This window comes from Equus asinus, chromosome 14, assembly GCF_041296235.1.
Source record: "Equus asinus isolate D_3611 breed Donkey chromosome 14, EquAss-T2T_v2, whole genome shotgun sequence".
Lineage (NCBI taxonomy): Eukaryota > Metazoa > Chordata > Mammalia > Perissodactyla > Equidae > Equus > Equus asinus.
In genome coordinates, this window is record NC_091803.1 from 637,930 (window position 1) to 650,897 (window position 12,968).

General features: G+C 57.7%; 1 protein-coding gene across 2 annotated transcripts in view; it reads right to left on the bottom strand.

The window, feature by feature from the left end:
• Window positions 1–12,968, bottom strand: part of ADAP1 (ArfGAP with dual PH domains 1) — a 62,983-nt gene that overhangs the window by 29,433 nt on the left and 20,582 nt on the right. For both annotated transcript variants that reach the window (XM_044746627.2, XM_070484048.1), the window contains exons 2-3: window positions 7,181–7,311; window positions 744–835 (exon numbers count right to left, since the gene is read on the bottom strand). In XM_044746627.2, coding sequence (XP_044602562.2) covers window positions 744–835; window positions 7,181–7,311 — 223 coding nt within the window. The remainder of the gene's footprint in view (window positions 1–743; window positions 836–7,180; window positions 7,312–12,968) is intronic.

A 12,968-nucleotide genomic window follows, 5' to 3' on the forward strand; every position in this document is an offset into this window, starting at 1 on the left:
CAAGAAGGAAAGTGCTCAGTGCCCGCCCCCCAGCTCTGAGTGGCCGGAGGAAGGGGCTCCTCCGAAGGCAGAACAGAGGGAGCAAAACAGACAGGCCCAGGGTGCTGGGGGTGTCGCTGGGGGACTGGTGAGGGCTCGGGGTAGGAACAGCCTGCACAAATGGCAGGGCCATCCAGCCTGAACGGGAGAGGGGATGCCAGAGGTTGGGGGGGGGGGATCCCCATGCAAAGTCTGCAGCACTGTCACCTCATGACGCCCACAGAAAGGCAGATGGGGACGCCGAGGCTCAGAGACGTTAGTGACTGATGCGAGGTCACCCGAGCCAGCCTCCGGCCACCGGGGGCCACGTGGGAGAGGGTCTGACTTTCCCCATGTCCACGCCTGCACTGCTGAGCCAGCATGAGCCAAACGCACAGCAGCTCCTCAGCATCCTCCTCCCGGACTGCCCACGGGGACCTTTGAAACCCACACTGAGCCGCCGGGCAAGACCCCCGCTGCCCCCGGAACCCAGGTGGCTGCAGCTACTAACTGCAAAATGTCGGTCCCCACCCTCCTTCCGGCCACTGGCCACCATGCCAAGAGCCAAAACCCAGCGGGAGGAGGGTGGAGACAGAGCCGCACGCCCGCGTGGCCCCTGCCCGCTCACTCTGGGCAGCCCTGCCTGCCCCGCGGGTCCTTGCAGAGCCGTCTCCGGGCCCAGTGCTGTTTACCAGCGACCCTGACAAAAGCCCTTTGTTACTCACTGACAGTCGGAAGCCGTGGGCCGGTAGTAGAAAGAGGGCACTTTGGACTCGTACGTGGCTCTCGCAGCATTGTTCCCATGGGAGGCCATGAACTGCAAGAGAGAGGACCGGTCAGAGCGCCTGGAGGCTGGGGGCGGGCGCCAGGACAACCCCAGGGCCCCGAGGGCTCGGCCACTGCTGGACGGCAACTCCCAGTCCCCCTGTGTCCCAGGGAACCGCTGGAGTGAGGGGGAGGGCAGGGGGAGGGGCCAGGTCCCTAGGAAGGGGCCTGGAGAGGGTGGCAGAGGGGAGCCCCGGCGGAGCACGGCCTTGGAGCTCTGTCCCTGTTGCAGACCCCAGGCTGCCCCGCGGCAGCGCCCACCCAGAGAGCTGCTCCCTCAGCCCAGATGCCCCATCTCAGCCTCGCGGAGCCTGGCTTAGTCACTCATTGGACCCGTATTTGGGGAGCAGCTAACATGTGCCCCACACAGGCTGCAGAGCATGAGAGCCAGCTCCGGCCCAGGTGAAGCCCAGCTCCTCTGAGGCAGACTGACGGCAGAGACCAGAGTGTGACAACAACAGTAAACAGGCTTAGAAGGACAGACACAGGGTGTGCACGCAAGGGGGGTGACGGGAAGGGCTCTCAGGAGGCCACACACGAGGGTGTCCCTGCACGGGGAAATGCCACGTGCAAAGGCCCTGAGGCTGGTGGGGAGCAGGGCAGGAGGGGCCCCGAGGACGGGGCAGGGAAGGGGTTCCTGTGTTCTGCTCCTGCTGCCTCCCGGTCCCCCGAGAGAGACCCTTCCCTCTAAAGTCACTGCACCTTCAGGACCATTGGATTGTGAGCTCAGAGGACCAAGAGGATCAACTGGAAAAAGTCATAAGCACTAAGACATTTCAGCAAAAGGCTGGTGCTGAACTACAATCCTGAGTTCAATCGCTTTTCTATATAAAACATCAGTCTGCTGGCAGATATCACAAAGGAAAGACCCATTTATGAAGCAACAAGGCAAAACACCTAAGAATCAGCCAGATGAGAAATGGCCAAAGCCCCTACAAAGAACAAATGACATGCTCTTGGGCTCACAGAGGGAACCTGCAACAGAGACCCCCGTTCCGGGAAGGCAAGACAGGCTGCCTCCCTGGGTTGATCTCTATGTTTTTTGTGATTCTCAAAAAAAAAAAAAAAAAAAAAGAAAAGAAAACCAGGAATAGAGTTTTTTAAAGCTAGCAATGATTCTAAGGTTCATTTTTAAATTAACAAGCAAAAATATGCTAGAAAATTCAGACTCATTCCACCATTTAGTAAAACCTGTTAAAATGCTGCTCTAAGGACAACAGTCCTGCCCAGAAAGCCCGGCTCAGCGGACAGGCTGGGAGGCCAGAAGAGGATCCATAGGCTCCAACAGCCGGCATCAGCCTCAGCACGATCAAGTCAGGCTCCATCTCAGCGACATCTCAGATGGACAGGGAAACACCCATTAGCGGAGGATCAACGGGTTAGGGAGGAGGAGGAGAGGTGGAGGCGCGATTTCTGTGAACTGAACTGAGGATCTAATTTCCAAACTTAAACAATAAAAGTAGTGGATAAAAAATCATGAGATTGTCCATGAATAAGAGGAAGACTGCAAGAGAAGCAAAAAGTTTATTCGGGGTCAGAGAAGTGCAACCTGGGGAGCAGGGACTCAGGTGGAAACCCAAACCGTGTCCCGCCAGGCGGTAAATCGGAGCCTCTGAAGGCCACACAGGGACGCCGTCCCCCAGGCAGTTTTCAGGGCAGCGGGAGGCAGAGGGCGAGTCTCAGGAAACCCTGCTGCCCGCCGGCTCCGTCTTCAGAATCGCCATCCTGTCGTCGTGATCAGGACGTGCTTCCCCCGCTGACTGTCAAAAGCTGCTGGTTAGACCGGGGCCACTGCGGGTCTGTCCGGAGGTTTGGCCCGTCTAAGGTTCGGGACAGCAAGGCCATCTCTCTGGAAAGGCAGCTTCAACTCTGTTTAAAATAGCTCCACCGTAGTCGGTTTTGACAGGATAATCTTAAAAGCGATTTTGGGAAAATATAGGAGGAAATCTTCGTGACTTTGGACTAGGAAATGGGCTCTTAGATACGACACCAAAAGCACAAGCAATGAAGGAAAAAAACTAAATAAATGGAATTTCATCAAAATTTAAGACTTTTGTGGGGCCGGAACGGTGGCACAGCGGTTAAGTGTGCACGTTCCACTTCGGCGGCCCAGGGTTCGCCAGTTCGGATCCCAGGTGTGGACATGGCACCGCTTGGCAAGCCATGCTGTGGTAGGCGTCCCACATATAAAGTAGAAGAAGATGGGCACGGATGTTAGCTCAGGGCCAGCCTTCCTCAGCAAAAAGAGGAGGATTGGCGGCAGATATTAGCTCAGGGATAATCTTCCTCAAAAAAAAATCAAAGAATAACCAAAAAAACTACATCGATAGCTCCCTAAGAATATAAACTGCATTTTTTGCATTTTTAACCTATTATTTACAAAATAAAAGACAACCCACAGAATGAGAAAAACTATTTGCAAGTACGATATCTGATAAGGGACTTGTGTCCAGGATATATGAGGAACTCTTACTCAATAACAAGAACACTCCTAACTTGATAATAAAAAGATGGCCCATTTTGAAAATGGGTAAAAGATTTGAATGGACATTTCTCCAAAGGAGACATACAAATGGCCAAGAAGCACAGGGAAACATGCTCAACATCCTCAGCCATCAGGGAAACAGCAATCAAAACCACAACGAGATACAGCCTCACGCCCCTTAGGACGGCTAAAGCCAGACAGCAACAAGGGTTGGGAGGATGTGCGGAAATTGGAATCCTCACATATTGCCGCTGGGAATGTGCTGCTGTTTGGGGAAACAGCTCCTCAAATGGTAAACACAGAGCTGCCGCAAGATCCAGCAATTCCGCTCCATTCCAGCAGAGGCGAAAATGTGTGCCTGCATAGAAACTCGCACACGGATGCTCACGGCCACAGCTTTCATTACAGCTGGAAAATGAGACAACCCAGATGTCTGCCACCTGAAGGACGGATCAGCCACATGTGCGTGTCCACACGATGGGATACGATTCAGCCCCAAAAATGAACAATGTGCTGACTCCTGCTCCAATGCGGACGAACCTTGAACACACGATGCTCGGTGAGCGAGGAGAGTCACAAGGCCACAGACTGTGGTTTGACTGACGTGAAACGTCCAGAATCGGCAAACCCACAGAGACAGAAAGCAGGTCTTTCCACTCCAGGGGCGGGGTGGTGGCAGTGGGGAATGGGGCAGGGCTCCAGGTGGGTACAGGTTTATTTTGAGATATGAAAATATTCTGAAATGAGACAGTGGTCATGGCTGCACAGCCCTGTGAATTCACTAAGCTACCAAACTGTGCGCTCGGAAAGGGTGAGCTGTCTGGTGTGTGAATTATATCTCAATAAAGCTGTTATGAGTAAAAATAATCCTAGGGTACAGCGGGCATATCTAAGTAGGCGGTAAACCCTAAACCACAAAAGACAAGGTTGATAAATTTGACTACATCCGAGTAAGAAAGTTTCCACTGCAGAAAACCACCGTGAGCAAAGTCAAAAGACGAACAACCTAGAAAAAACATCAGCTGCTCTCTCGAAGGGCTCCGTTCGCCAGTCTGTAAGAAGCCTGGGGAACCACACCCAGCAGAGCAGCAGCCAGGCAGCCAGGGTCAGAAGAGAACGTCTCAGAGAAGCAAACCAGCGAGTCTAAGACACGCACTCGGTGTTGGATAAGAACTGCCAAGCGGAGACTCCCGGGGACGCAGCGTCCACCTCTCCATCAGCAGAGGAGGAGCGCGGTGAGCCAGGCTGCAGGGACGCGGGCCAACGCCCTCCCACAGGCGGGAGGCAGAGGAGCAGCTGCGACGGCAAGTCTGGCAAAACCTGTCAGGAATGACAGTGACACGACCTTTGCCGGTACACTGCCACCTCCAGGAGGTCGGACGTCCAGCAGCTCCCACCGGTAAAGAAGATGCACCTACGAGGCTGCTCACCGGCCCGGTGGTCACAGGGGGAAAACACGAGGCCCACCATGTCCATCCAGAGGGGCCTGGTTAGAAAAACTGAGTCCCCCGACAGGGGCACCGGGCAGCCCAGGCGAGGACGGGAGGCTCTGAGAGACGGCCCAAAGCACCACACGCCTGTCAACGCGGGGAGCGTCTCCGAGACACGCGATCCCTGACTGCAGACACACGACCAGACTATCAAAATCCACGGATGAGGGGAGACAGCCAGGTGTCCACAGATGGAGGACTGGACAAGAAAAACTGGGCCCCACCTGCTGGGAGCTTCCTCGGCCCCTGTGAGAAGGAATGGAGCCCTGACACGCGCTACAACACGGGTGAGCTTGAGAATGTGCCCCGTGAAGGAAGCCAGGCTCGCAAGCCCATGTGGCATAGGATCCATCATGTGGAATGTCCAGAACAGGCAGATCTAAGGGACAGGACGCAGACGGGTGGCTCAAAGGCCTGGGGGTGGGGTGGGAGCCAAAGAGTGTGGGTTTCTTTCTGGGGCAGTGAAAATGTTCAAAAGTCAACTGTGGTGATGGTTGCACAACTCTGGGGATACACCAAAAACCGTTGAAATGCACACTTTAAATGGGGAAAATGTGCATGTGAATTACATCTCAATAAAACTGTTTCTAAAAAAGATGTTCTGGAAGAATATAAAGTTCAGGGAAAAAACGGAAAAGACACAAAAAGAAGGGGAAACATTGAGAGAGCCCCTCGGGCCTGGCGCCTGGCCCCACAGCCAGCGGGCTCCTCCCGGTCGGGCCCATGGGTCCCACCCCAGGAAGGTGCTGAGTGAGGGGGCCGCGCAGCCCCTTCCACACGGATTCACAGCCAGATGGCAGGGAGACCCGGCCCCTCCCTCGGGGTGGGGTCCAGCACCCTGTAGGCCAGCCCCTCAGGCCTGAGACCACCGCTTGTTTTAATTACTCCAGCAGAGGTGCAGACCACATGAGGGCAATGGAGGCCCCATCACCCCCTCCCTGCCCTCAGCGTCAGCCCCAGGAGCACCCGCAGGTGGCACCCAGAGGCTTCCCAGCAGCAGGCGTGTCTGCGTCCCTCTCCCCTCCTTCCTCACACTGCGTCACACTGTGTGCGTCCTCTCCGACCTGGGCCCCCAGAACCCACCCACGGCGGCATCAAGGTGGGCCCTCCTGCTGTCTGGCCCGTCGAGTTGAGGATGTTTCCAACCACACGACGGGGAATGTGCGGTGTGCTCGGGATGCCCTTGTTAAACGCAGGTTCTGACTCGGCAGGTAAGCCTGGGTGGGCCCGGGACTCTGCATTTCTAACAAGCTCCCAGGGGAGGCCAATGCCACCAAGATTACACTGAAAACAGCAAACTTGTTACTCTCTGGTGGGGGGAGTGCACATGGGGCCACCAACCTTGGACCCCCCCATCCCCACGGCAGCCCCCGTCCAAGCCGCACCTTCTCTCATTGGACGGCCACCGTGTCTCCTGATGCCCTTGACCCTCCGGTTGAATCCGGGCAGCCAGAGGCCTCCGTCTGCGGCTCCCCGGCCCCCTCCCCACGCCTCCACCTGGGTCAGGCCCACCTGCTCCACCACCACCCCTGCCCTCCTGCACCCACCTGTGCAGTGTCCACAGCCACGTCCCTCTGTCTGGAACTTTCCTCCCGCCCGTGCCCCTCCTTCTCCATTTCCTTTGGGCTGCGGGGCCCTGCCTGCCACCCCAGCTGCCCAGGGGTGAGTTGCCTATATGTCTGCTCCCTGCCCTGCCCCTCCCTAAGGCCTTCTCCAGGGGCCAGCAACCTGGCCAGCCCTCCCACAGCGAGTGTGCAATAAACATGGGTCAGGTGGATGGATAGGTGGGTGGATGGATGGTGGATGGTGGGTGGATGGGAGGATGGGAGGACGGGAGGATGGATGGATGGATGGTGGATGGATGAATGGTGGAGGGGTGCGTGAGTGAGTGTGACTGAGCGAGTGAGTGAGCGACTTTTGTTACACTCTGTGGCTCCTCTGAAAACAAGAGGGCCTGTCCCACTGCACAGCAGCTCCATGCGGTGTTCCCTGAGCACCGAGTGTCCTGGGGTATTGGGATTTGGGACCAAAGCCCAGGGAGCTGCCCTTGAGGGGTGGGCAGTCCCTCTGGTGATCTTTCACTCACTCACTCATTCCCTCTGCAGCTGCGCCAAAAGGGAGGCAGGTAGGAGTCACCCAGGGACAGACAGAGAGGGTGGGGGCAGCTGCACAGGAAGGGCTAAGGTCCAGCCCAGCCCCTGGGCCGCCCGATGCTCCTGGCTCTCCCCCCGGCCTCAGGTTCCGGCCAGCCCAAGCCCCCTTGGAGCAGCATCGGCCCCTCAGTGTCCTCAGCTGGAGCCTGGGGCACGGGGATGACTGCCCAGTCTCCTCCCGCCCTTCCATCCCCATGCCCAGACCATACCTCCACTTGGGCCTCCTCCCAGGTGTCCAGGCGGACTGACTTCACCTTGCTGACCTGGGGGATGTTCCGGTGTATTCCAGAGCAGCTCAGGCAGATGAACACCCCCAGGGTGTAGGAGGCCCAATCAGGATCTGGAAGGCAAAGGCCAGACAGTCAGAGAGGGTTGAACAAGGGTCTACCCCAGAGGGAGATGGATACTGGACCAGGCCTCCTTCCGGCCTCAGTCTCCCGACCTGTGCAAAGGGAAGCTGGCAAGGAGACCCCTGAGGTTCACTGGTCTGTGGGCCCTAAGTGGGGTCCCTGCGGCGTGCCACAGATGAGCAGCCCCGCCCATCATCCTAGCTGCCCCCGGGGACAGAGCTCTCCTCAGACCCCTGAGTGGACAGACTGTAGCCATGGGAGACACTGGGATGATGTGTTGATGACAGCATGTGATCAGCTCCAATTTTGTCAGTGTGACAAGGACACCAGCTTGACCAGGCATGCAACAGACTCAGGGATGGCACGTCCTGTTGTCGCATTCACTTGAAAAGGCTCCACAGAAGCGTGTGTGCGCACGTAGGTGAAGCAAGTGTGGCCGAGTGCTCACAGTTGTTGACCCGGACGGGGCACGTGGGCGTCCAGCACAACTATGTCCACGTCCCCACAGGTTTGAAAACTTCCACACTGAACTCCGGCACAGCGAACACCATGAAACATGGTGCCCGGGAACCGGGGCGGCAGGTAAGCGGGCACTGGTGGTGCGACCCTCCCCATTTCACGTTGCCTCATAATAACTAAGACGGAGCACGGGCTGCTCGAAGGAGTCCTACGAGAAGATCTCTCTGCAAACAGACGGTCGTCTCTGAAATACTTTGCATTTTCAAGCAAAGCTTCTCCTGGATCAGCCTGGTTTAAATCATGATGCCTGATGGCTCCCGGCCAAGGCCGCCAGCTTCAGTGGGGACCCCCGGGAGGCCAGGCTTTGCCCACCCTCAAACCAGCAAACGTCCACCCACGCCCATCTGAGAGCCCAGTGCTGACCCCACCCTGCAGTCACTCCATCAAAGGGGCCCAGGAGGCCACAGACCCAGGGGCTGTCGGGGTCGGTCATACGGACAACCCCTGCCCGGAGTCTGGGCAGATGCTTTCCTCCTGATGAGACAGGGCCGGGAGGCAGCCGTGTCCATGTGTGGGCTGGCTCAGGCCATCCCCTGCCCCACCGAGGACATGGCCCTGCACCTCCCCTCAGGGACCTCCAAGGAACCCATCCTGGTGCCAGGAGGGTCAGTGCCCTCCTCAGATGTCAAACGCCCAGACCAGAGGCCCACTCGGCCCTATGCTGCGTGTGCGCAAGTATGCACGGGGTGTGCACGTGTGAGTGTGAATGTGTGTACCAGGGGTGTGGGTGTGGGTGAGGATGCATGTGTGTATGTCGGAGTGGACACTGAGTGCGCATGGTGAGTGTGCACGGGGTGTGCACGTGTGAGTGTGAATGTGTGCACCAGGGGTGTGGGTGTGGGTGAGGGTGCATGTGTGTATGTCGGAGTGGACACTGAGTGCGCATGGTAAGTGTGCGGGGTGTGCACGTGTGAGTGTGAATGTGTGTACCAGGGGTGTGGGTGTGGGTGAGGATGCAGGTGTGTATGTCGGAGTGGACACTGAGTGTGCATGGTGAGTGTGCGGGGTGTGCACGTGTGAGTGTGTGCACGTGTGAGTGTATGGGCGGCAGGCACCTCCAGTTCCTGGGCCAAGGACCCACCAGCCCCGGGCCCTGGGGGGACCCAGCTCATGCCCCCAGACTCCCAGTCGCCCGAGGGCACCGGCTATGCCCTGGGCCCAGGCCCACCTCCTTGCTGGTTCTGGGGACACGAAGGGTCTGCTCATCAGGAGACAGGAGAGGGGCACAGGGGGGTGACAGGCAGGTGACGGGCAGACAAGTGTGGCAGCGAGAAGCGCCTGGGTCTGGCAGTTACAGGCATTGCTCGCTCCCACCAAACAGCCTAGCTCACAGCGTCCCTGTCCCAGTCTGAAGGCGCCGAAGGGGTGTGACCCGTTCCAGGGTCAAGCAGAGGAAGTGGGGGCCAGGGAGGCAGGTCCTCGGCCCAAGACACACAGCCTCTAAGTGGCTCTCGGAATAGGGAACTTTCAGGAGAGAAACAGCTGTGTCACCCCGAGCGCCCATTGCTGGCCCCCAGCAGACTCTCAGTGGGGGGTCTCCTATAGTGAATGGGTGGGTGGTTTATGGGGTGTGGGTGGCAGGCACGGGAAGGGGCTCCCTCGGGCAGGGGGAGCGCCCCTGCTCTGGGGTTGGCCGGCATCAGTGGTGGGGCAGCCCAGAGACCCCCCCAGCCTTGGAGCCTTGGTTCCGGGGGGCCCTCTCCCGCTCAGAAGAGCTGTGAGGGGCGGGGCAGGGCGGTCCTCCTGACAGCCCATGTGTCACTCCTGTGTCTGTGCCCCCCCAGTCCCCTGGCCCCGCACTTACACTTCGAGGACGCAGACCCGCCTACTCCCGTCTGGAGCCCCGTGGGGACTCACCACATCTCCCACCGGCTCCGGCCGCCCGCCCTGCCCACCTCGGCTCACAGGTCACGGCCCACGCGCCTCCCCGCCCACCAGGCGGGCGCCCCGGCCCCCAGACACGCCACCACCCCATTTCTTTACAGCATCTGCTAACCCTGGCACTTTAGTTTGCCTGTTGACTGTTCACGGTCTGTCTCGACCCCTGGGATTAAAGGGGTCAGGGGCCAGGCGTGCTGTGGCCCCCTCCTGGCAGCCCAGGCCTGGTGCAGACAGACAGTAGGGCACCAGTGACCACCTGGGGACACCAAGGGACAGGCCGCCACCCCACACTGCTCTGGGCTGGGGTCTGCAGGGAGAGCCGGGCAGGGTGTGTGGGGGCCCTGGAGGGGAGCAGCAGGGGCCTTGGTGGAGAGGAGCCCATGGCCCCCAGCTCTAAGCCCCCTGGAGGGCAGAGGGCAAAGGGAACAGAGAGGGTCAGAGAGCCACAGACCCACTGACCTCCCGCCCAAGGGCCCTGGCGGTACAGGACAGAAGACCCCCTGCCGGGACCAAGTTCTCCCAGGGACCAGGGGACGATGCGCGGAGAGCAAGCCAGGTGCGACAGCCGCGTGACTCCACGTTCTGGGTCAGTCCTGTGTTCCCAGAACACACTGTCCCTACATTTCTGCGTCATCTTCAAGAAATGGCTTGGCTGGGCCCGCCTTGGGCTCCAGGAACTGGCTCCTTCTTTGCGAAACGCTGCCCCGACAGGAAATGGGGAAATTGGGACGGAAGGCCGCCAGTTGGAGAGAAAGTGAAAGGGAAGGTGACACACAGCCGGACAGGCCACCAGCTCCTCCTGTGAGGCCGTGGCCCTCAGCGCTGGGCCCGGTGGGAGCAGGTGGAGGGGGCTGGGGCCCAGGATTTCTCCCAGAGCCAGAAGGGGGCTGTGGCTCCCCGAGCCCCGGTGCTCAGCAGGGAGGACCCCAGCGAGGACTCGCCCAGCTCCTGCGGCCTAAACATGCTCCAGAGCTGAGCTCCCTGCCAGCTAAGCGGCCTGGCCCCTCTGTCCATTGCCTGGAGGAGAGAGGCCTCGGAGAGCGGGGGAGAGCAGGATAGGCCCCGCCGAGAGGGGCTGTGTCGTGAGTCAGCAATAGGTTGCAGCTCTGAGCTGCAGGGCGAGCCTCCCTGGCTGACAGTCTGGCTCCCCCTTAACTGTGGGCTTCCTGAGGAGCGAACCCCAGCACCCCAGGATGCAGCACAGGCCAGGTGCTCAGCAAGTGCTCACGATGAAAGACCAGCCCGTTTCCCAAGAGACCAAAGGCCTCCTCTGCCCTACTCAGTCCCTGGACCAACACCTGCCAGGCGGTGTCCTGTGCAGATCCCAGAGGCTTTGGGGGAAGAACAGGGCCGCAGGGAGCGGCAGGCGGTTTCCAGTTCTGTGCTGTCCTGGAGAACGAGCAGAAAAGGACAACTGAAGTCTCAGAGAGGGGAGACCCCCCGCTTCACCCACTGGGCTCCGTTGTCCCCAGAATCCTTCACAAAAGCTGCTCGGTAGCAGCTGTGCGTGGAGCGCCCGGCAGACGCGAAGCCTCGGACAAGCGGCAGCCGCTTCTAGGCCTCGCCGTCCTCAGCTCTGAGATGGGACAGCATCAGCCACTCGCGAGGGGGCGGCCGGTGAAATGAGCCCAACTAGGAAAGTCACTGGGTGCAGGGGAGACCCCACTTTTCACGGCTCGGTGATGTTGCCGGGTTCTGCTCCGAGTGTGGACCTCTGGCACGGGCCTCCCTCCTTGTGGCCTTTATCTACTTGGGCGGAAATGCTGAGATTGTCTGAACAAGACCACCAAACGCTCCCGCCCAGCCAAGGGGCCAGGGTGCCCGTGCCACCCATCCTCCATCCTCACACAGAGGCTCTGGGGCAAGGCCGTCTATCTCCTGGACTGAAAGGCCTATGCTCAGAACTCTAGTGGGCACTGGCCAACTGTGGCCCTCAGGCCAGATTTTGTAAATAAAGTTTTATTGGCACGCAGCCATGCCCCTCATTCTCTGTGGCTGCTTCTGCGGTCAAAGGGCAGAGTTAAGTGGTGGTGCCAGAGAAGGCATGGCCCGCACAGCCTAAAACATTTACCATCTGGCCCTTTAAACAAGAGTTTGCCAAGCCCTGCTTTAGAGGGGAAAATGGCCGTGACACAGACAGGTGAACCCATGAAGGCATGTGATCAGAAGTGACGGCTTACAGCTGTGGCAGATCATTTATTTCCGAAGCTCAAGGGGAGGTTCCAAACCTGCCTGGCACCTCGCAACTGGCACGAGGACCCGCTGGCCCACAACTGAAGGCTGCCTGATGCGAGCCTGTCTGCTCGGCTGGTGTGAGTGTGTGAAAATACGCACACGTGTGCACGCCCAGACACACCCCGAGCGGCTGATTCCAAAGACGGCTGGAGGAAGTTTAAAATTAACAAATGGAGACCCTAAGCTTTGACGTAAGAGTGAACAGACGAAAGCCAGCTAAGTGTGCTGGGGACAGGGGCGGCATGAAGTTGTCACTTGAAGAGTAGGAAGTTCGTATCTTTTTGAAAAGCTCTGATGATGAGACATTGTTACACAGAATGCCTAAAATTTAAAAGTGGCTAAAATACCCACTAGAATGGCTAAAATTTAAAAGACATACTACCGAGTGTAGACGAGGGTATGGAGAAACTGGGATTCTCAGGCACTGCTGGCAGGACTATCGACGGGTTCAACCCATTTTCGAAAACGGTTTGGCAGTTGCCTAAGTAATTGAACACATCTCTCTCCTATAAACCAGCAATTCCACTCCCACGTCCTACCCAAGAGAAATGAAAACATGTCCACAAAAAGATTTGCATATTCAACAATATATAAAAAAATCTAAAAACCACGACCAACAGGAGTTTATAACAGGAATGCAAGCCTGGCCTAACCTTTGAAAATCAATCCATGTAATTCACCATATTTACAGGTTAAAAAAGAAAAACCACATGATCATCTCAACAGATGCAGAAAGACCATTTGACAAAATGTAACATCCTGTTAAAAATGCTCAGCGAACTAGGAATAGAGGGGAACCTCCTTAATTTGATATAAGGCATTAGGAAATATCTACAGCTGACATCATCCTTAACGTGGAAAGACTGAATGCTTCCCCAAGATCAAGAACAAGACAGGAACGTGTTCTGTTATTTAGTTACTTATTTATTCATTCATTCATTTATTTAGGTGAGGAAGATTGGTCCTGAGCTAACATCTGTGCCCATCTTCCTCCATTTTGTGTGTGGGACGC